The sequence below is a fragment of the Lytechinus pictus genome, chromosome 18, assembly GCF_037042905.1.
Source record: "Lytechinus pictus isolate F3 Inbred chromosome 18, Lp3.0, whole genome shotgun sequence".
NCBI classification, from domain to species: domain Eukaryota; kingdom Metazoa; phylum Echinodermata; class Echinoidea; order Temnopleuroida; family Toxopneustidae; genus Lytechinus; species Lytechinus pictus.
In genome coordinates, this window is record NC_087262.1 from 12,955,878 (window position 1) to 12,980,159 (window position 24,282).

Sequence of the window (24,282 nt, forward strand, 5' to 3'; positions counted from 1 at the left end):
GAGAACTGTATGAGCATTGAAAGTATAGTTATGAGCTAGTAGGTATCCAAAGGCTAAATTTAAGAAAAGAATATATGATATTCCAATGTCACAAAGTCGATACTGCATCTATTTGAGCAAACATGAGCAAGTAGAATTATCATTTATTACCTTTTTTTCAAAACATCTTATTTTTACACCTATTTCTGACACAATTCTCTGTGTCTCCATTGTTTTATCTCGACTCTTATCCTCTTTTCTCCGTCTTCCTTTATGTAGGGTTGCGATGCCCATCCCTCCTTGAACCGATGGTTGCCATGGAAACACAATGCGAGTCCAATGCTGATTGCAGGAACCCTCATCAGCTATGTTGTTTTACCGGTACTCGTTTCATGTGCATGGATGCACTAGATGACAGTAAGTAGGATGGATGTTACATTGATCATCTGCATCAAATTTAATACATCTAACTCTGATTCGGTCCGAATTAGCCAAATTTTATGATAAAGCTTCAGGTTTCTGGTTAGATTTTTGTCCTACTAGAAAGAGGGATAGTGGTTGCTGAAAATTCAAGGACATTTGTATTTCTGATTCTAGTTGGGAAAAAAATCCTTAATTTTGAGACCACAGTCCTAAAATAGTAAAAATATACTCACATTAGTCAACCTTTCATAGGTTAAATATTTCCTCAAGTCAAAACATTTTTTACCAGACTTATTATTTATAGAAGTCAAATTTCTTCTGAGTCAAATAGATTTGTTTGGTCCCAATATATTTGACTTAGGAAAAGCTACATATAATAGCAGAAGATGGATTTTTGAGATTTCAATTTACATTCTATTATGTGAAATATATGAATTACAAAAAAAAAAAAATCAAATTGAAATATTTTTTTTCTTTTGCATTACTTTCATGGTTTCATGATTCCACATTACCTATTACCTGTATCATCAGTCTGAGTTCTTTTTTTTACACTGCAGGTTGTACAGATGACTATGGCAGAGTCCACAGCCATGGAGAGGTGTGGAACGAGGAATGTGACACGCAGTGTAGCTGTTTCCATGGTAACATTAGACACACACATTTCCAGATCCAATCCATTCCTGAGGGTTGCCAGTATGAAGTCACACCCGGTCATTGTTACTACAGCTACACATGTGGTGAGCTCATTTCAGCTGTTTCTATTTTTATTTTCTGGTAATATCTTTGTCAGGTATCAATGTCAGCAGTTTGAGAGGCCTGTGTATTTCTATAAGGATTTTGCATTATCTTCTGAAGGCAGTCTAGATAATTAAAAAATAGCAACTTTTAAATGGTTAATTTATCATATTTATTGTATCAAATCCAAGGAATATATTTCTTATGTAGTAAAGAAAAGTCTGTTAATGCTCAAAAATAGCACATGGCCCATTTTAAAAGTATTTATTAGGTGGTCTGTCAACGACAGATCACCTATTAGTTTTGTCAGAATTTTCTTTCTTCTTTATTATTATTATTATTTATTTTTATTTCCGCCAATTTTTTGTTCCAAGGATAACTCCAGATCGGTTTTGTCAATTTCTTTCAATTTTGGCACAGTCAAAGGTCATTGTCATAAGACGTGACAATAACATTTTCAAGGTCATCAGGTCATGATGACGTCATCTAGACGCCATTTTGTAAAATCACATTATCAATCATATCTCCATTATCAATTATCAAAAATTAACAATATTTACATCACATTAACTTCAGGTCAAGGGTCAACAGTTCATGTCATCAAAGGTCACCTGGTGGTCACGACGCGCGCGTACGCGCTCGTCAAAATTTCAAATTGCTCAAAATCACTTTTTGACCAAAGTAGAGTACGTTTCAGGTCATTTTAAGCATTTCAAAAATTTGCGCACGCACACGTATGCGCGCGCGTTTCCGCGTGTAACGCCTTCAACGCAACACAGAAACGCCGTTTTTTTTAATATCATTGCATTGATAATATAATTCTGAGCAATGTGATACCTTCATCAACCTTCTACGACCATTAATAACGAAATTAACACCCGGTAAAGTTTGAAGCACGTGTGCGCGCGAGCTCTTACTATAGGCCATATATGGGCAAAAACATGCCTATTAAAAATTCACTGTAGCTCCTTAAATAGTGCGTTGACCCCCATTTTTTTTTTCATATATCGATAGAGTATGAGTTGTAGATTTGATTTCATGTCACCATTGTCCCTCAATTTGATCATGACGTCATCATAATGGCGTCGGAAGTTAAAATATCCATTTTCCTTGTTATGACGTCATAATAATTATGCAAATTAGGCTTTAACTCCGTGAATATTGGTCAATTTTCGCCCAATTTTCGATATGTTGTAGTTTAGAATGTACTCATTCTCCTTAGTTAACATAAATTTTCATTTTGAAAAACGCATCATGGCGTAAAATGTCATTTTTCCTCATTTTGCGTGTAATCTCTATGGGACATGACTTTTTCTCAAAACTAGATTCTACATTCCTCTATTTCGTGAGCTATATCTCCACTTTTTCTTGTCAGTTGTCTCTGAGCTTTTAAAATGTTTTAGCTGAGATTCTAAGCTTTCGGAAGTGTGCCCTCCATTTTTTGATCAGATGCCGGGATCATGCCCGTTTTTCGCTTGCAAAATTGGATTTGCAATTCTCAAATTTGCTTACGTGTAATCTCTATGGGGAATGTCGTGGCTCAATGGATAACGCACTTGACTTGCGTTCTCGGGGGCGCAGGTTCGAGTCCTGGGGTAAACAAGATGATTTTTTTTCCATTTTTTTTTTCTTTTTTACCACCTCGTACATGATCCTTTATGATAATTAAAAGGTATAAAAGTTAAAATTTAGCAAGATAAAACAGACTATAATTACTTTTTTCATATCACATGTATTGTCATATATCAAAGAGACCATTTTCACAGTGCTTTATCATCTCCCGTCTTTCACAAGTATTCCATCCATAATGAACATTCCGTTGTCATCATGAAGATCATATTGATCTGCTGGAACATGGTAATGGTGATCATGATGGCGAGAATAAGGACAGACCACCTAATTCGTCCGCATGACGAATTAAAATCTAGTTATATTTTATGTTACAATTGATCTTGAATATTCAATGTGTCTTCACTTTCAGGGGATGTGATAGAATATTAGAGTACTACTAAATGACTTTACAATATTAGAAAACACTCTCAATCATTTTATTTGGCAGTGAATGGCACATGCCAGGACACAGAAAACTCCTGGTCTATTGATGAATGCACTCAGTGCTCTTGTCGCTTAGATGATGTTACCCCTGTCTGTACCCGCCTTCCTTGCCCAAAGGTTCCCAAAGGATGTCACGTAGCTGCAGTAGAGGATTCATGCTGCCCTGATATTGTTTGTCCAGGTATTGCCCATAAACTTTTTTTCTGCAGAACTGTAATTACCAATAGCTTCGTGCTATTCCAGAAGCCACCGGGTTAAGCAGTTGGAGAACTGTCATCACCTTTTTTCATTTCATTTCACAAAATCAAAGATGAAGATATAATTAGTAATGAATTATTTCTGCTGTGAAGTAAGCCTTCTCATATCCCTTAGAATTTATAATTTTGATTTTAGAGATTAAAAGAATTGAAATTGGAAATATGTACTATTTACAAGCGTACACTCATCGAAATGTCAGTTGATTCAATTTCTAATTGAGTATATTTTACCGTACATAGCAGAGGAAATATATAAAGAGGTAAAAGTTGGGATACCTTCAAATAAAACACCCTTTTGAATTCCTGGAGGGCTACTGTGGATATGGATTACGATAGATACAAAATGCTGTTTAGCATGACCAGAGGAATAAAAAACCATGGCTCTCTCTCAGGACATACCCCCCCCCCTCTTCGATTCACCAATGGTCAATTTCATAAAATTATCAACCTTTTTTGTGCATCTGACGCCCATTTTTCTCAATTCTTGCTTCACTTTATGAACTGACCAAGTCATGGTCATTTGACAGAATGACAGACTGTCAAAAGAATGAGAAATCAGAGACAGGAGATTTCATGAAGGTCCCTCATATAGGAGGATGGACATACATATTTCATGGAATTACCCCAATATGTCTCATATTGTATGAATCCCTCACATGATATCAATTCTCTTTGTTCAGGCTGCAGAGATGCTGGAGGTCACCTGAAGGTTGAAGGTCAGATGTGGAATGACAACCTTTGTACCTCTTGTGTCTGTGAGGAAGGTCAAAGGTCGTGTCGCAGGATGACCTGTGAGATCCCTCGTCCTGAATGCCAACAAATATATCTGCCCAATCAATGTTGTCCTAAAACCATTTGCCCTGGAGGTGAGCAAGTTTAATTTGTGTTTTTCTTCGTTATTTGATACTGCCAGATTCACCGATGAAACTGACTTCAAGGGCCAGATTTATAAAGGCATACATCTATTGTAACTTTGTCATTATTTTACTACCATGGAAAGCTTCATTGTGATTGGCTGCTGACCCCTGTTACTATAGTAGTTGCCATAATGGCAAATTTGCAATAGTTGTAATCAGATCACTTAGAACTATTACATTATTCAACAATTACATACCATTGTTCGGTTTGGAGTCTATTTTGTTGGTGTAACCTGTACTATAATATCCATGTTTCTTACAAGAATTGGATGAGCCCAATATCAGGTTTTCAAGAATTTGAATAATATGATGTTTATGGCCCAGCCTCGTGTATGTATTGCAGGTTATAACTTTGTAGTTCAATGTTGAAGGTCATGAATACAAACATTAAAAAAAACAAAAGATACATGTATAATGAAAGAATTACAAGTTTATTGTTCATATTCTAACCAACAATTAATATATTTTGGATTAAAGCACATAACAGTAAATATATATGACAATTGTAACTTCAAAACCAATATTGCTTATTAACAAGCATTGTGCTTTAATTGCAGTCAAGTAATACCTACCACATTCACCACAACCAAAACCACAAAGGGAAATATATGAAGTGACTTGAAATACCATCTTAATATATTCCATACACTAACTTGTGTTATTTCAATCTCCCAAGGAAATTTAGTAAATGATGATTTTTTTTTATATCATAGAACTCTTGAAATTGTCTGCATTAATTCGACATTTTTTCTTCTTCCTGGGTGTTTATCTTCCATGTGAACCATATTAAAAACAACATTAGTCAAAGTTCAGTATTTTTTAAGAGGAAAAATTATGTGAGATTTGAGACTTTGTGAATTTCCAATCTAGATTTCAAGAGACCTTGTGAGGCAATACGCTCCCTGAGGAATCCCTTGCAGCTCCTGGATGATAGCCCCACTCGCCAACCTGGACCTTACATCCCTTCCTGTGTCCCCGAGAGCGGTTACTTCAACGCTACCCAGTGCTACCCTGCTGAAGGTCTCTGCTGGTGTGCAGATCACCTTGGTACAGAGGTTCCCGGAACTAGGACAAGAAATGGCATTCCAAATTGCAGTAAGTGGAATCGTTAGTGGTATTGTGGGAGAAAGAAGGGAAGATAGAGGGGTGAAGAGGCATTCAGTAATGAAGATGAAAGAGAAAGATGCATGTGAACAAATGTAGATTCATTTGAAGAGGTTATCACCAGGGCATCACTAGTGGTGAAGGCATGATTTTTAACAATTATTGTAGAATGTCTAGTTGTGTACTCATCTTAATCCTCATTTCGAACTAACCCTAACATCATACTCACTCTCACCTACACCCTCACATTCTCCCTCACCCTCATTACCTCCCCCACATTTCACACTCACCCTCACATTTTTCCCTCACACTCACCTTCCCATTTTCCCTCACCCTCATACCCTCCCTCCCATTTCATACTCACACCCTCCCCCACCTTTCACACAAACCCTTACACTGATGTTCACATTCTCCCTCAACCTTACACTCACCTTTACATTTTCCCTCACCCTCAAACCCACTCCCACATTCCACACTCACCCTCACACCCATGTTCACATTATCCCTCACCCTCACAATTTCTCTCACCCTCAAACCTACTCACCCACACACTTGCGTTTGCTATTACGTTTGCTCTCTCACACTCAACCTTCGTATCCATGCGCACATTCTCCCTCAACCTTACACTCACCTTTACATTTTCCCTCACCCTCAAACCCACTCCCACATTCCACACTCACCCTCACACCCACGTTCACAATTTCCCTCACCCTCAAACCCACTCCCACCTTCCACACTCACCCCCACACCCATGTACACATTATCCCTCACCCTCACAATTTCCCTCACCCTCAAACCCACTCCCACATTCCATACTCACACCCACATTCACATTCTCCCTCACCTTCACAATTTCCCTCTCCCTCAAACCCACTCCCACATTCCATACTCACCCTCACACCACATTCACATTCTCCCTCAACCTCAAACCCACTCCCACATTCCACACTCACCTCACACCACATTCTCCCTCACCCTCACAATTTCCATCACCCTCTAACCCACTCCCACCTTCCACACTCACCCTCACACCCATGTTAACATTCTCCCTCACACTCGCCTTCACAATTTCCCTCACCCTCAAACCCACTTCCACACTCACACTTATGTTCACATTCTACTCACACCCACATTCACATTCTCCCTCACTTTCACACTCACTTTCACAATTTCCCTCAAACTCAAACCCACTCTCATCTTCCAAACTCACCCTCAGTCTTACGTTCACATTCTACCTCACACTCGCCTTCACATTCTCCCCTACCCTCCCTCACATTGCACACTTAACCCTCACACTCATGCTCACATTCTTTCCTACCCTCTTATTCATGCTGACATTCTCCCTCTCCCTTACTCTCAACTTCATACCCTCTACCCTCCCTCACCTTCCACCCTCACCCATACTCTCACATTCTCCCTCACCCACATACCCACCCTCACATATGTTATATTCTCCTTCACCTCACTCGCCATGCATTCTCTCTCACTCATACCGTCACATTCTCCCTCACCCTCATATTTCACACTCCCCCTCACACTCATGCTCACATTCTCCCTCTCCCTTACTGCCAATATTCTTCTAGTCATGATTTATTTTCATTATCATCATCCCATTAATTCCATGTATTCGTATTACTCTTCCCCCAGGGGATTATGGATGTGTGGACCTCCAGGGAAACTATCATCGTGAGAACGACACCTGGAACCGTGATCAATGCACCACATGCCAGTGCATCCAAGGCATACTGGTCTGCAGGGGTCCCCGGTGTAGGAGCCCTCCCAGGGGATGTGATGTGTTTGAAGAAAGGGAGAACTGTGAATGTCCACGGTTCATCTGCACTGGTTGTGAGTATGATCCAAACATTTCCCAATCTTATCCAGACACACTCTTAATCAAGAAGCATCAATTGTGCGATGTTTTAATGAAGTCACTCTCAAATTTCGAATTTGTTGTTGTTTAAACTGAAATTGCATTTCTATTTGTATGATGATTGTCACTGAGCAGTTGCCAGAGGGCATAGTTCCTAGTCCATGGTTTCTAAGCTGGAAGATGAAAGCGCTATACTATGATACATGTATGTCAAACTGCAAAATGGGGTCACTGTCATACATGAAGATTAATAAGATGTCATTTGTGGAATGTGGAAGTTAAATTGTCATTCGGTCTGCACCTGTTTCTTCTACTTTATGTTTGGTCTCATCCCACATGGTCTACAACCAGTTCATCTACTACCAACTTGGTCTAATTGCCATTTAGTCCATTTTTCACCTTGTCTAGTTTTCACTGAAGCTATACTTATTTCGTCTTATATCCACTTGGTCTAAAACAACTTTGTCTTTATGGTTATTCCACAAAGTAAAGAATCACAAGTAGAAGAAAGTGACACCAATTTTAGGGTTCTAGGACAACTACCCCCTGGACAATCACCCCCCGGACAACTACCCCCCGGACAATTACCCCCCGAGGACAATTACCCCCCGGACAATTACCCCCCGGACAACTACCCCCGGACAATTACCCCCCGGACAACTACCCCCCGGACAATTACCCCCCGGACAATTACCCCCCGGACAATTACCCCCCGGACAACTACCCCCCGGACAACTACCCCCCCCGGACAATTACCCCCCGGACAATTACCCCCCGAGGACAACTACCCCCCGAGGACAATTACCCCCCGGACAATTACCCCCCGGACAATTACCCCCGGACAATTACCCCCCGGACAACTACCCCCCGGACAACTACCCCCCGGACAATTACCCCCCGGAAAATTACCCCCCGGACATTTACCCCCCGGACATTTACCCCCCGGAAAATTACCCCCTGGACAACTACCCCCCCGGACAATTACCCCCCAGACAATTACCTTCAGAAAATCCCCCCTTCTCTCCAGCATCAATGTTAGAATAAGGCAGGACCCATTGTAAGTTTTGGTTGGTGGCACAGGTTTCCGAAATATTTTCTACTTTATCTTACTTTAATAACTTTTTCTTTCTCTTTTATATTGCTCTTTCTCCTGTTTTCTCACTTTCTTCTTTTTTCCTTTTTTGCTTTTGTTTAGCGGCGCCTTCTGCATCATGAAAAATGGGGGGGGGGGCTTGCACCCGAAACCTCCCGTTTGGCTATGCATATATACATCAGAAAATTTGTAAACTGGCCCTCATTCTAAGTTTTCATAGAACAATTGAACACGATTAGTCATAATAATCACATATGCTGAATATCCCTGATTCCAACTGATCTGATTTTTTTAAATATTTATTTTGGGTTTAATTTCAGGTAAGAAATCAGGCAAATAGATAAAACGTAAAAAAAACACCTTAATAGGTAGAAAAATTGAAAGTCGATAACGCAACTATGAACACTAACACTGTCAAGTAGACCTATAAATCTGTTTTTTAACAGTTCAACTAACAAGAAGCTAAGAATTATGAAACAATTGGTGCACATTCCAGATTAAGATGTGGCTTTATAACTTAATACAGTTAGCTAAAAAACTTTATGCAAAGATAATACACACAAGAACACCTTGTAAATTACAAGGTGTGTTTGTGTGTATTATTCTTGGGTGAAAGCAATTAAACATTAAAGAAGGAAATTAAGTACCAAATTTACTAAATTGTAAACAATATGACATAATCAAATACAGTGTTTTTTCTATAGAAATTGGCTATCATGATAGTATACAATTCGTTTAAGGTGCATTTTAAGGACGGTTTGTAAGAATTTATAAAGAAGTAGGCCTATGCAAATCAAATAATGCGACCGAGCACCGTGAGCTGAAAATATTAATATTTAGACCATAAAACGGACATTTTACAGAGCACTTGAAAAATCAATTTGTAAATTAAAAAATAATGAAAGCTCGATATCCGAGATGAAATATGTTTTGTATATTGACTTCGAAACTTGATATTTTAAGCTCCATATCAGCCTATATTGAGCATGATATTAATCTCATCGAAAAAGCAATGCGAGCGCGAAGCGCGAGTGGAAAATACTTGATATTCCGGTATGAAAATGGTGAATTTGAGCACTATCTAAAGCATTGTGTATGGAAATTGTGAAGTGGATGTGGAAAGCACTTAATAAATGATGCGAGTGTGAAGCGCGAGCTGATATCTTCATTATTATTTTGACCTAGGACCTGGACATTCTAGGTCTAAGGACATTTTGTCATCATATGAAAATGATGACAACTTTCTTATTCCTCTTCCTGAGCGCGAGATGAAACATATGAAACTGTGATATTGTCGATATTCTTTTCTGAAAAGGGACAATTTAGTCATTAAGAATTCATGAAAATTTTATTATCATATTTATTAATGTAATAAGCATAAATGAGTGAGTAAAATGTGTTGACACTGAGGCCTGAAAACTGGATATTTTAAGCACTTTTGTAATCATGAATAGGATATGTGAGTTGATATATTTTTAACAAAAATGCGAGCGCAAATCGTAAGACGAAATTTTTGGTAAACTGTCATAAAGGGGGGTTTTAAGTAGTTTGTTATATAATTTGGCAAATCAAATAATGCGAGCGCATAGCACAAGCTGCAAGTTATATTCACACCATAAAACGGACATTTAACAGAGCACTTAAAAATCAGTTTGTAAATCAAACAAAATTATGAATAATGTCCGAGCTGAAATATGCTTTGTAAAATCGACTTCAAACTTGACATTTTAAGCTACATATCAGCCTATTTAGCAAGATGTGTATCTCATCGAACAGGCTATGCGAGCCCGAAGCGCGAGCGAAAAAATTAATATAGTGACATGAAATATATTTTTTTATCATTTTCCAAGTCATCCCCTGACCTTTTTTTTTTTCACTCGTCTCCCTCTTATTTTAACTCTTATTTTTCCTCCTTTCTTTCCCCTTCTTTTTCTTTTTTCTTTCTTTCCTCCTTTTTTCTTCATTTGTTTTGCTCTGCCGATAGGGGGGGGCGGGCCCCTCGCCCCCCCTGGATCCGCCTATGGATGGAGCTCAATTTTACAGCTTTCCTACGGCGTACGTTTGATTCCAAGATACTCGAGAATGCCTTGAGTACTTCTTACGTCAAACGTACGGCCGACGTATGACTCTGTGCACTCCCTTTGTCTATACAGGGGGTAATTGTCCGGGGGGTAGTTGTCCGGGGGGTAGTTGTCCGGGGGGTAGTTGTCCGGGGGGTAATTGTCCGGGGGGTAGTTGCCCGGGGGGTAATTGTCAGGGGGGTAGTTGTCCGGGGGGTAGTTGTCCGGGGGGTAATTGTCCGGGGGGTAATTGTCCGGGGGGTAGTTGTCCGGGGGGTAATTGTCCGGGGGGTAGTTGTCCGGGGGGTAATTGTCCGGGGGGTAGTTGTCCGGGGGGTAGTTGTCCGGGGGGTAATTGTCCGGGGGGTAATTGTCCTCGGGGGGTAGTTGTCCTCAGGGGGTAATTGTCCGGGGGTAATTGTCCGGGGGGTAATTGTCCTAGGGGGGTAATTGTCCGGGGGTAGTTGTCCGGGGGGTGATTGTCCAGGGGGTAGTTGTCCTGATACCCAATTTTAGACCAACTGGGCATAGACAAAATTAGAATCAGACACAATGGGAATTAGTCCAAGTGTAGTATAGACCAAGCGACAATTAGACCACATTGTAAGAAGACTATATGGGTGTTTGTGCAGTGGCGTAACAGGCGGGGGGGAGGCAGGGGGGGCAAGCTGCCCCCCTGGCAGATTTCACCGGGAAAATAAAAAAAAAGGGGAAAAAAAAAAAAAAAAAAAAAAGGGAAAGGGGAAGAAAAGGGGAAAAGGAAAGGAGGAAAAGGAAAGAGAAAAGAAAAGGCAGATTTTGTTTAAATGGAAAAGCGGGAAAAGGAACGAAAGGACATTTGAGAAAGAACAAATCATTCCGAAATAGGCCTATGTAATGCAATAGCATGATGGGAAATAAATGAAAAGATGACAAAATGGCAAACAATAGCGGGAAATGAAGGTAGAATGGAATTAGTCAAAAGCTAAATTGGAAAAGAAAGAAAAAGGAGAAGAAAAAAAAAAAATAACATGACCGGGCTGCCGAGGATAGAAAATAAAGAGCTGGAAGAAATATGGACTGCATACAACATTGTGCTATAAGCTTGCTAAATTTCATGCAAATAAGCTACTATAGTAACGGGGCTTTGCCCCAGACCCCACGCAGTAGGGGCTCTTCATCTATAACCTTCAAATGGCTCTATAACACCCCCTATAGGGACCCTTCCTACATTAAGCTTTAAGTTCAATCACTGGCGTACAGCCCCCCCCCCCCCGGGGGGTCTTGGTTCCACACCAAGAGGAAATAAAAGAAATTATAGGAGACAATGTATAATGAAATGAATGGAAACAATGAAATGTGTTCTTTGCTGAATATAATGGAAAAATCTATCACTTAATTAGAATTTAATTTCAATAGGCATTTTTTCCAGTTCGCTTTGCTCGCTGGCGACTTTTTACACATTTTCCCACATTGCTATGTTTTGCCCCCTCAAAATATTTGGTTCAACTGGGTTGAATGAATGTGTTGTGTAAAAGCTATATTCTGTATATACCTGCGATTTCATTAAAAATAACGGCAATCTGTGAGGTTTAACCCTAAATAGACTGGGCTATTTCGACGCCTAAGAAGACTGGGGGGGGGGGGGCTGATTCAGCCCCCCCTTATGATCTCGGCCGTCGACCGCGCGATCGCAACGAAAATTGGCACGCGTGTTACCCATGGCATTATCTACAAAACAATAATATCAAATTCTGCAAAAAATCTCATTGCTCATTAATTATGCTAATTTATGCGTAAAATCATAAGTTTGCTCTAATTAATAAAATAATGCCCCTAAAATGCTAATTTTTGTTTCACATACTCTAGATAGGCATCTGATCAAATTTATTTAAAAAAAATTTCAACATCACATTTATTTTCTTATGTATTCTATTGTTTTCTAAATTTCTTATGTATTTCTTTGTTTTCAACTTTTTGTTTTTTATTGTTTTTTCAATGGAAATTGTCGGGGACTTTATTTTGACCATTAAAAAGATAAAATTGATTGATTTTAAGCAGTAAAAGGAAATATAATTATACATTTATGAATTTTGGCTAAAAACACTATTTGCATTGGATTTGTACACAAATTCACGTTTTTGAGTAATTTTGGGTCTGCATGCACTTACGAAATGTTGCGTAATTTCGGAACCGCGTACTCGGGGGTCACAATTTTGTTCTCAGAAGTTGCGCGAGACTTAAAAAGTAAAAAGTCAGCGAGTGACGCGGTCAAAAAATTTCAAGCGGCGGATTTATCATGAAACATGTCGAGGGGGGGGCTGAATCAGCCCCCCCCCCCAGTCTTTTTAGGGTTAAATGGCTTTGATATCAAGAAGTTCCGGGGGCTCCAGCCGGACCCCAACAGAATAGCACTGCCGTATATGAGTATGGAAGGGTTGGGCCATGGTCCCCAAAAGTTCTACAACCAAGAAAAACAAAGGAAAAGTGTAGGATATGCTTTTATTTACTGAATATAATGTCAAAAAATATCTCAAAGTTAGATTCTCATGAAAAGGTGATTTTTTTTCTCGCTCGCTTCGCTCGGGACTTATATTAAGCAGCTTTTTAGCACATGCACCATACTGCGCCTCTCGTTTTTTTTCTCTTCATGCTACTGCCGCAAAGAATCATGTTCACGCAGTGGCATACAGACCACAAAAAAAGGAATGGAAAGAGAGAAGAGTGAAATATATTATTCTCTGGATATCATGTCAAAATCTATCAAAAAATTGGATTTTTGTATTAAAAATGTCAAAATTTTTGCTCCCTCGCTCGCAACTTTAAAAAAAAAGAAGATAAATTCTGCCTGATACGCAATGTCTGGCCCTCTCAAAATCGTCGCCTCATTAGGCCTGTTCATACCATGATATGACCGGGAAATTTTTTGCTCTTGCCCCCCCTGGCCATCGACCCCTGTTACACCGCTGTGTTTGTGGTATTAGCCCATGTGGTATTAGACTATCTGAGCAGAGGCCCAACTACCTGTGAACCAAGTGAATACAAACATTGTTGAATGGGGGAAAATTGCCAAAGAATGTTGTTGCAGCCATGTCTTTTGTTTCACCAGATAAGTCGATAAGTATGGTTTGATATTCATATGAAGCTGTTCCCTACTGATGAAACATATCTTTGCATTATTATTCAGTCTGCTTTGATGATCGTCACAGCATCAGACGTATTGGTGAGTTGTGGCACACAGCCGACTGCACAAGAAGCTGTGAGTGTGGAACGAATGGTGTGATAACTTGTCAAGACATAGCGTGTCAAGAACCTCTGTTGATTCCCGATGGCTGCTTCCACAAGAAACGATCACCCGATGATTGCTGCCCCTCTGTAGTTGTCTGCCATGATGGTATGTAAACCTCTGTTCTTGACCATTCAATGATGGAGGAATCTAATTTTACAATACACAATGTAGCTGAATTGCAGTCATGAAATATTTTTGTGACTAAGTGCTTAAAACCATGTTGTGAATCACCATTTACACTGATCGTAATGTTGAATCTTGAATCTTTGACAGTCACTGCAATAATCCGAAATAATATTAATATTTTTATATATTCAATGTTAGGGACTTTGATATATGCATATTATATGCAGATGATACACATTAATATAAACAAGCTCAGAGGTCATCTCAGACAGTTACATTGTATGATCCAAGAAGACAAGCAGTAAAATGTATGAACCATTTTTTTGTGTGTTAAATGAGTGAGTTTGTCATCTGTACGAATTAGTAGGAAGGACACCCAGTGACCAACGCAGATTAAATGGTGAAAATTATCTGTCTTGACTTGCATCCTTCCTCCATGAAGGTCAGAGATCGCCGATATCAGCTGAAGTAAATGACGAGAGAAGATCATGACAAGATCGTATTCTAGTGAACAATAGTCTTTAAAAAAACTTGATGTGTGAAAAAACTTTTTTACTGATTATTCAGTCGTAATATCCTTCCCTAGACTTGTCAAGCTGCCCAGCAGGTACACCAGTGGCCAGTTGCTTCTCTGATCCATGCCTGGATGCTACCTGCTATACCCATCCCAATGCCATCTGCCATGCCAATTTCTGTGGTGGCTGCAGGGCAATCTTCTACGATGATCAGAACACGGGTCCAATACAATGTAGAAGACAAGCTGACTCTCCGTACAGAGGTGAGTATTGGGTGTATTATTTCAACCATCACTGATTGGTTAAATTCACACACTGTTTTTTATTACACTATAATTACAGATTGTGACTCAATCTATTGATAAAGTGTCAGTTTCTCTATGTAATCTGATATGTAGGGCACTTCTGGGCAACTAAGGCAATTATAGATAATACTCATTTTCATTATCATTGTTGTGATAATGATGATGATTATTATTATTTGCTTATTACTAATATCATTATTTACTATCAATAAGTGGGATATACTCATTTGATTTGCTAGTTCATTACGATTAACTTGCACGCCGAATAAAAGTACACAGTTTTTCCTGCGCGCGCGCAGCATCTCCCTACACACGCACTATCCCAAGATCATCACGCAAATAGGCGTCCATTTCCTCTTGTACTTTCGCCTGCCGCCGTGATCAGACGTATAGCTAAGTACACTCCCACTTTGCCCCTTTTAAAGTGTCCGTTGTTGACGTATTTATCTATATTTTTACTACCTATTTCAATCCTTTGCGCTTCGGCTTCTGATTGATTTCATTTATATCTACTCTGCGTGGAGCTTTCGTGTTATTTATTCACGTTTTCTTTAATTAAATTGTGTGAGTTCCGAACCGTCAGTTTTGTTTTGCTCACAGACGGGTTGCTCTGCTTCCCTTTCCCATAGCTCCGCTTCCCTTTCCCATAGCTCCACGCTCTACTGCGTGCTGCGGGCATTAATGCGACGCTTCACCTTTCTTTATAATTCCTTATAATTCTTTTAATTCTTGATTTGCTCCTTCGCCTCGTCTTGAATTGAATTGATTTTAATTCCCTCTCCACAGCTTAGGCTATGCTGGACAGGTAGGAGCGTCGCCCTTTGTTTGTTCTCAAACTTGTTTTCAACTTGTTGTTGTTCTTGTTTTGAGTCATTTGATTGTTCTCTTATGTTTCAATCAATCTTTTGTTCTTAATTAATTGATTAATTGATCAATTGTTTAATTAACCTTTTGGTTAATTGTTTAATTATTAATTAATTTTAATAATTATTTTGTATTGAAATTTTTTTTTTGGACTTTTTGTCTTTTACTTTTTTTCTTTTTCGACCTTTGTCAAAAAGAACAAAAAAAAAAAATCCTTGTTTTTTTTCTTAGCTGATCCTGCTCTTCGTCTTGGACTTAGACGTTTTCTGTTTTTAATTCATTAACGTCATGTCGAGCCCTGCCCGCTCGTGTAATTAATTTAAAAAAAAAAAAAAAATTTTTTTTTTTTTTTCTCACTTGAGCTTCTTAAAGTATACATCCAAAGAATCAAAAGTATTTTATAATGACTTTATGTGGTCATCATTGTAAAGGGGAAGTATTACTAATCAGATATATAACTTCACTTTTCAAAATAGTGATCAGAGATTGCAGAAATCAGCTCTCAAAAATGATTTATTTTCATGCCATATTTCTGCCTTCCACCGGTCCTCTTGCGAGCTCCAGCTGAGTGACGTCACACAATGAGCAGTGAGCAGCTGAGCTGACAGCAGCCCATTGGAGACGATCTTTCCAATCAGCGTTTTTTGCTCTTAGAATTGTTTATTCCTCTTAAGATTGGTCTTGTTATATAGATAAAAGTTTGAATTTACTGAACAGTGAAAAAAAGTGCACATTTAACGTATTTTGGTGACCGATATTTAGCTTAATTAGAATTTTTTTTTTTTTTCAAGAAATATAGGTGAATAAACAAAGCATATTTTCACGTAGAAATCACACTTGCGTCACATTAATGTTATAGTCAATATAAAGCATAGACATTCTTCTTTATGACTGAACAAAAATTATGAAATTTCATTAAGTAGCAAAGTCAGGAATCACAAAAAAAACACGGCAATATCCATCGCGAAATGACTGAAATTGCAGTTGAATTGCCGAAGCATTATTAGGAAACAGCGGCGAGCGGACTTTCTTTCATATATCTTAAAAATGCCTTCCTGTTAGGGCGATGGTCTGTGGCCAAATGCGTTGGCCATTGTTTTGTCATGTGCGAGGACCCTGGTTCGAAACTCGGATTTTTTTTTTCTGGGTATTTTTTTTTTATTCCTTCCCCGTCCCTACCCATCTTTTTTTTCTCTTTTTATTTTCTTGTGAAATTCTATTCAGACCTGTATTTATCAAATCTTGCTTCTTAATTGCTGCTTTTGATTTTCAAGTTCTTGATTAGATTATTTCTACTTTTATTTGGGATGGGAGGGGTAGAGTTAAAAGTCAAGTCCACATCAACTAAAAATTATTTGAATAGAGTGATTTCCCTTGTTGTTTTTACTCAAAACAGTCATATACACAAAACAATGATATGCAAATTAGAGTTGTCACTCACATCACATTCGTTTCTATTTTTTGTGGCATTTTGTTTTTTATTCTTTGCAGATTTGACGATAGGAAACTCTTCATCTGATCACAATAGGTTATATTTACGGAACTGTTAAAATAGTAATTATATAAATTTGAATCAAAGTTTTTATGAAATTTCCTGCAATATCTTGTTATTTTTCTTTAAATTCAAATGAATTTTTGATTGCGTGGACTTCTCCTTTACTCTTAATGTAGGGAATGCATAGCAAAATTTATCCAGAAACAAAATTGTCTTAGAATATGCAAATCAGTAATTGGACACATGTTCACTTTTCTTTCATCCAGGCCACTTCCTCACATCCACCAGGCTTTCAGTCTGATGATGAACCATCACACAACATTCACAGTGCTTCACAATAAATATTTCACTTCTGTTCATACATGCAATAAATATTGTGGAAAACAAATAAAAGGCGTACCCATATTCAAATACCGTTTAAAAGGACAAATATATTATACCTTTCGAGAAAAATCAGCACGTTAAATATCTGATAACAAAACATAATTATGGGGCACTGCAAGAAACTTATGTTCAATTGCAAATCAAGCGTAAGTCTTAAATTCAAATTCAAGCGTAATAAGGTCGAGTTGCAATCGCAATTCAACTACATGTTTAATCAAAGGACTTTCCCTTGATTTGGGACGTGTGATTGAGTATAACATTTCTCGCAAAATGCCCTAGTAACATTAAAATTGTTCTTTCGTTTTAAATTGTGTGTTATTATTTTTGACAAGCTGTATTCCTGTCCGAGTAAAATTTCTTAGTTCTCTCCAAAACTGTGCTCAAAATTGTTTCCAAGATTGATAAAGAAATTTTTTCTTTTGTATCATTATCATTCCACAACTTGCAAACCGTAGGTCCTGGAAAGAGTGAAGAAAAAAATGGCTATATCCAAATCATAGTAAAAGGACATGATGGAATCTCCCAGATTGAGGTAGCAAGCAGAGACCAGAAGTCACCAGAGTTAGCAATTGTGCAGATCTGTGTGTAGAAGAGAGAAAAAAAGAAATAGTTTAAATAATCAAATCAAAGTATGAATTTAATTATCGTGATGATTGATGACGTGCGGTGGCATGTAATTCCCGGTCAACAACAAATGATAGTAGGTTTAGACACCTGAAAAGTTCCACTCAGAACACTGGTGCTCTACCTCAAGTGATGTTTGTGTAGGCCCCACTCCACTTCACTACCGCTACACTACCGTACATGTACGCCACACCTACCCGGGTAAGTGTGTAGCGTAGTGTAGGCTGTAGCAGTACTCCAGTAGTGAAGTGGAGACTACACGAACATCACTTGAGGTACGGTGCTCTCTGAGTCTCTGTGTCATTACAAAGATTGCATTTATCTTCATTGTTGAAGGCATTACGCATACATATATGCAGCAACACTCTAATCAGAAAGAAACACCAGACTCTAATTTTGGCCCACCCAAGGGTTCATTACATGCCGCCGCGCACAGAAAATTCAAGCAATAGAAGTCGTGGACCCAAGAAGTGAGATCCCAGCACGCGCGACCCACTAGTTAGAAATCCACTGCCAAACGCGGTTCGTGGTTAGTATACTAATACTAACCTCGCAATACGTACTAGTAGTATACTAATACTAAACTCGCAATACGTGTGAGTGATTTTGGCCAGGAATCAGGGTAATCACTGCTGAAAATTTGTCTGGCTTCATGACATCGGCATCATGGTGATATATTTCTGTGTATAATAAAAACTTAAACATTCCTCTGAAACAGCAGATTTTCAGCCATGGTCCATACCACTCAGTGCTCCTAAATAATTTAATTGCCTGCCTGAGTCCTGACCAGTTTTAGAAATCTGAAGAAAAAATCTGCTGGAATTGTGCCACTCACACGTATTAAGTATACTAACCCCGCACCACGAACCGCGTTTGGCAGTGGATTTCTAACTAGTGGGTCGCGCGTGCTTAGCCTGGAGGCGTCTGGGATCTCACTTCTTGGGTCCACAACACACGACTTCTATGGCTTGATTTTTCTGTGCGTGGCGGCATGTAATGAACCCTTGCCTTGGGTGGAATTGTACAAAAACATTATTTCTAAAATAAAAACTTTTTAATTTTAATAGTAGTTATGCCAAAATGCATGATTCTAAACTTATATCAGATCTGTATCTGTCATCTGACCTGAATGCATCGTCAGAACAAGTACAGTTTCCAAACATGCTTACCTTGACTTTTGACTGGATCAAACAGCGTAGCCTGCAACATGCATCGGGAGCAAGTGAATGGGACCGTGCAGCTTGGAGTTTTTCAATAGTTAGTAGAGCAACACAACGAAGACTGTCGAGTGGACAAAATCGATCTTTCCAGTTCACAATTCAATAAAAAACGGGCAAAATAACACAGTTCTGGTTCCCTTATAGTCTGAAGTTGTCGAAAACAGAATTCGGATGTCACATTACATGAAGAAAACGGTAAATTCGGAAGATATTGAAGAGGTCAGTAAGGTGATTCAGTGTATTATGCACAGAGGGATGATGAGCTCGATTATTGTGTGACGTCATTATTCTCGACTGTTTTCACTGCGTGAACTGTCGGTCTGGGGGGCGGCTGGGGGGCTTAGAATGGTCTCTAATAATTTCATTTCTTGCATTTCCACGACATCGATAAGACTTTTTAGTGACATATTTGTGTATAAAAAGACAAGACCTTTCCATTCATATATAATTTGTCTATAATCATCACTTTCGTGAATTTTCTTTGTGTGTATACTTTAACTTTGTTCTCATAACTCATGTTAAGAAGGTGGTCCTGTTAATTACCTGACTTATTAATTTTTTTTTATTAATAATTTCTGGAAGGGATCTTGTTTTGTCACCTTTCTTGCCCACCCACCCCTCCACCCCCTCTCTGTTTTCGTCCCTACTTGTTCTTGCAGGTTAAGAACTTACCAGGTAGATGAGCTCTTCGACTCATCTCTTGATGACTCCAACCTGCCGCTGGGAGAGAACCAGACATGGTATTGTCCCTGTGATCAGCGGCGGTGAGTATGAGGGCAAGAGAGTGAGACCCTTTGCATAGGGCTCTATATAGGGTGGAACCGTGGTTTGCATCCACGTGCCCTGGAAAAAGAAGGGTGGAACCGTGGAGTCGCGTCCACGTGCCCAAGAGGGTGGAACCGTGGAACCGCGCCCACGTGTCCGAGGGTTTTAGGGTGGAACCGTGGCGCGGCGGCCACGTGCCTGAAAGGTGATAGCCAAGGCTCCCTCGACGGGACCTGAACCTATTTGGGGAGTGTTGTACTAGTATAGAAAACCTCACTCCTCCAGGGCTGCTTGACCCACCGGCTATCGGGTCCGACAAGTCCAGGTTAAGAGCGTGGGACTCTTTTCCCGGCACATACTAGGCTCGATGCTTTGTCAGTCTCTGTCAGGGAGTTTAGCAAAGGGCTACCAGCCCCTAGTCGCTAGAGACACGTGAGCTCGACACCGTCAATCTCACGATTAACTGATCAGGGTGGAACCGTGGAATCGCGTCCACGCGCCCTTAAAGGTGGAACCATGAAATTGCGTTCATGTGCCTGAACGGCTTGATCAGATTTGGGTGACTTTTCTCATGCGAGATATCGCGTCCCCCTCCCCGTCTCTTGTGCCCTCTTCTGCCCCCCCGGCGGGGGCCGCACAGAAGAGGAAGAAGAAGAAATTCTAGGTCGCTAATCCCGCTTTGGGGGCAGACCTTTCTTTCTGATTCTTGTGCCGATGGCCAGGCGTCGTAACTTCATGTTACAGAACGCCCTCGAGTATCACGGATCTTTATCCTCATGCTCCCTGTCAGCTAAAACTGCCGTGTCGAGCACCGGGCAGGTCAAGCAGACATTCGCCATCTCACACCTCGGAGAGTCACCGGCAATATCATGATTCGCCGGCTCACGCACCTGCAAGGGAAATCCCCACTAATACTCAGGTGTTATCGACATACGGGCGTAGCCCCCCATTATGTCACCAGACTCCCGATAATTTTGTGTCAGGCGTCGCAACTCTCATGTTGCTTCACACACCCACGAGCAGTGCGGGTAATTTCCCCACGCTTCATATCAGCTTCAGCCGCCGTGCTAAGCACTGTGCGGTTGAAGCAGTCACCTGCCCTCTCACGCCGGGCATTTATTGAAACGCTATTCACCTACACGGTGACCCCCGTTTCTATGCAGGTGCTTCCGACATACGGCTTTCAAGCATCAACATGTCGGCAAGCTCTCGGTGACCGACGGCTGGACGTTGCATCCGTACAGGTTGCATCTATACGTTCCCGAGCATTACAGGTTCTTACCCTCGTGTTCTCCGTCATTATAAGACCGCCGCTACGCGACGGCCGAGCTTTATCAGCAGCCTCGCACCAACCGCTGGCTCTTTTTTATGAAATTGCCGGCCCTTTCACCCACACGGGTGAATTCTCGATATGTATAGGTGCTGCCGACGTATGGGTCTCACCCAGTAAGTCGGCAAGCTCCCGAAATCGCAGGTGATGCTGAAGCTGCTTTGCTGTTTTTTGTCGGTCTTATTGCCGGTGTCGGGTATTGAGCGGATTGAGATTTCTCCCGCCAACCCGCACCCCGGGGAGCCGTCGGCAAGTTCACCTGCATGGGTATCCCCCATTAATATGCAGGTACTCCCGAATTTGCCCTCTACGTCAAGTTTCACTTACGGCGACGGCTCTTTCAGCGGTAACTCTCTCCATTCTACCCCCTAGGCGGGCCTGTAGATTGGAGGTAAGAATTTCTTACATACCGCATACCGTCCTTCTCTCGTGAGAATGTTTGGCTGCCTTTGAGAGGGCAACCTATCACGCCCGCGGACCGTCCGCCCAGGCGACGGGACCGTCAGCTTTTTGCCTGAACCTCACTTTCTATACGAAAGTAAGGGTGCCCTGTCTTTACCTTTAAATCCTACTCTTGTAAGGTTTGAGTCAGGGCCAGTCCTCCAGCGATCGCCGCTGTAGAGAGGGTGACTCCGATATTTGCACCATCACCGCTCAGCGGTATGTCTCACTATCTCGTAGCTCTCCGAGCTTATGAGCATGAATATCGGATCTGAATGTCACGGCGATTAATAGTTCACCTATACTTAGTAATCGCTATGCCTTCACCACCCGGTGCATTATGGTTATTATTAACCTATTTATCTCATATTCGGGCGGCTCGTACGAGCCCTGCCCGAGCTGCCATCATCGGTCGTCCCCCCCGGACCCCGCCGGCAGCACCCGCACCGAACACCTGGAGGGAATCGGCTATTTATATGCTAGATACCCCCTCCTGTTGACATTCATAGCTTCTTCCCCGAGTCTTTCCCGGTCGGGTAAGCATCATCTCTGAAGAAAGAAACAGCCGTATATCTCATTAGAGTGTTGGCTGTGTACGTGCGTTCAGGCTTGTTTAAAGCCCCAGGCTTTTTCTGTCGGCATTTCTATGCCTACTTCCTGGGCGCACCCACCATGCTGGGTCGGCGAGTTTACACCAAACTGTCCGCCGCCAGACCATCGGTCGAGCTCTAACAGTCTATCTTATAGACTGCCCTCTATGTGGGTCAAGCTTGCGGGCGTCTCCGCCGTCTTCTCCTTGTGTGGAGTGGGCTACGGTCGATGCATTTAACGTGCCCGTTTGTCGAGTCGTCTTCTTATTTAGAAGCTTTTTCACTCGGCACACTCAAGTCGCCTCGCAGGCTGCTTTCATCCTCCTTCCATGCAATGTATGTGGCCATGGTCACTGCGCGACCGAGGATGATGTAATCGTGGATAGATGTTGCGTGCATGCATATGTATATATATATATATATATATATATTTGGATATACATTTATGTATAAAATGTATGCGTGTGTGTATGTATACTTATGCCTGTTTAACCACGAACCGCTTTCTCTCGGGCCGACTGTGGATGAGTCCCTCCATGAAAGTGATTTACTTCACTGGAGTTCTTCTTTTTAGAAGCTTAGATTCTCATCCCCCGCTGCTTAGGGCGTCATTTTTGCCGCCCCCCGCAGCTTCTCGTAACTCCTTATCTTACCGATATCGGACTGTTCCATGCTGTCGCAACCGGCGCCGGCGGTGCTTGCCCTTGCGATCACCAGAGAAACCAGGCCTTGTGGCTGTTTTCGTAAACAACTGGTTCTCATCGCAGACTGAGGGAAATATTGGTGATTACTTTCCTCAAGTCGCCTTACTCCTCCGCTTGTTTCGTCAAGCGAGGACTTAGACACTCTTAGCCAGTTTCCATCCCTGACCTTGATAGGACAGGGCCGTTGTTACCTCACTCGATTCCGTCGGGAACGTAACTGTTTGGGGTATCATGTCTGGCGATGTCTGTTGGTTCAGAGCATCTTGACCGACATCTCTTGATCGTCGTTTACAAGTAAGATCATGACAGAGACATTGTTCGCCAGTTCACCTCTGCGATGGTGGCTTCAGCCAAACCACCTCCCACCTCTCCCGCCGCGGGCGCTGCACCCTCGGGCGGGTGTTTTATTTAGTACGGGAGAAAGGGGATCCGGGGTCCTCTCTCGATCGCTCTGTCTATCACACTTATTATGTCGTGATGCGTGCCGCGTTTTTTCTCCGACACGCCCGTTTGAGCTGTTTTGACCAGACTGTTCTATTCTACATAGACAGCAGGTCCGTGGCATTTTCTTATTAACAGGATGGCACTCAGTCACTTTTCTCGACACATTAACTGCCTTACGAGTGGTTTACTTCAACCTTACTCTCTGTCGTTCCATGTCCTTATCGGATCGCTGGAAACGTCCTGCCACAGCTCTCTATCAGAATTCTGCAGATGTTCTGCCCTCACGCATTTGAGACAGATATCGAATTCTGGGCGCTTTCTCCCATGCGGGGGCTTCTGAGATATCTCGCATTCCTTACGTTTGCATGGTTGCGGCTTGGCTTAAATTATTAAGCCGGTGACTTGACCGTGGCTTTTATTAGCCCCGCTGTCGCCTTCTCAAATTGATTGATTGATCACTTACTGAACCATACAAGTTTCAGTCTTCCGATCACGATTCTTGTCGAAATTTTCAACAAAATCGGATCGTTTTTTGATCATCGGCAATTATCATCCCTCCGGTTACGGATGATTAATACCTTCAATCCGAATCTTACAACCTCTGAAGTTCTTCTCAAACGTTGAGCTTGTATGGCCTAGTCCGTCATGGCACCTGTCGGTCGTTCTTGACGCTTGACTAACTCCCTCTTGGATCGGTATTCAGGGTATCTTTTG

General features: G+C 41.1%; 1 protein-coding gene across 1 annotated transcript in view; it reads left to right on the forward strand.

Moving 5' to 3' along the window:
• The window catches only part of LOC129281491 (kielin/chordin-like protein), a 45,447-nt gene that overhangs the window by 15,064 nt on the left and 6,101 nt on the right, over window positions 1-24,282 (forward strand). The window contains exons 10-17 of the mRNA XM_064113452.1: window positions 259-396; window positions 960-1,139; window positions 3,197-3,373; window positions 4,130-4,315; window positions 5,237-5,461; window positions 7,118-7,315; window positions 13,660-13,866; window positions 14,474-14,665. Coding sequence (XP_063969522.1) covers window positions 259-396; window positions 960-1,139; window positions 3,197-3,373; window positions 4,130-4,315; window positions 5,237-5,461; window positions 7,118-7,315; window positions 13,660-13,866; window positions 14,474-14,665 — 1,503 coding nt within the window. The remainder of the gene's footprint in view (window positions 1-258; window positions 397-959; window positions 1,140-3,196; window positions 3,374-4,129; window positions 4,316-5,236; window positions 5,462-7,117; window positions 7,316-13,659; window positions 13,867-14,473; window positions 14,666-24,282) is intronic.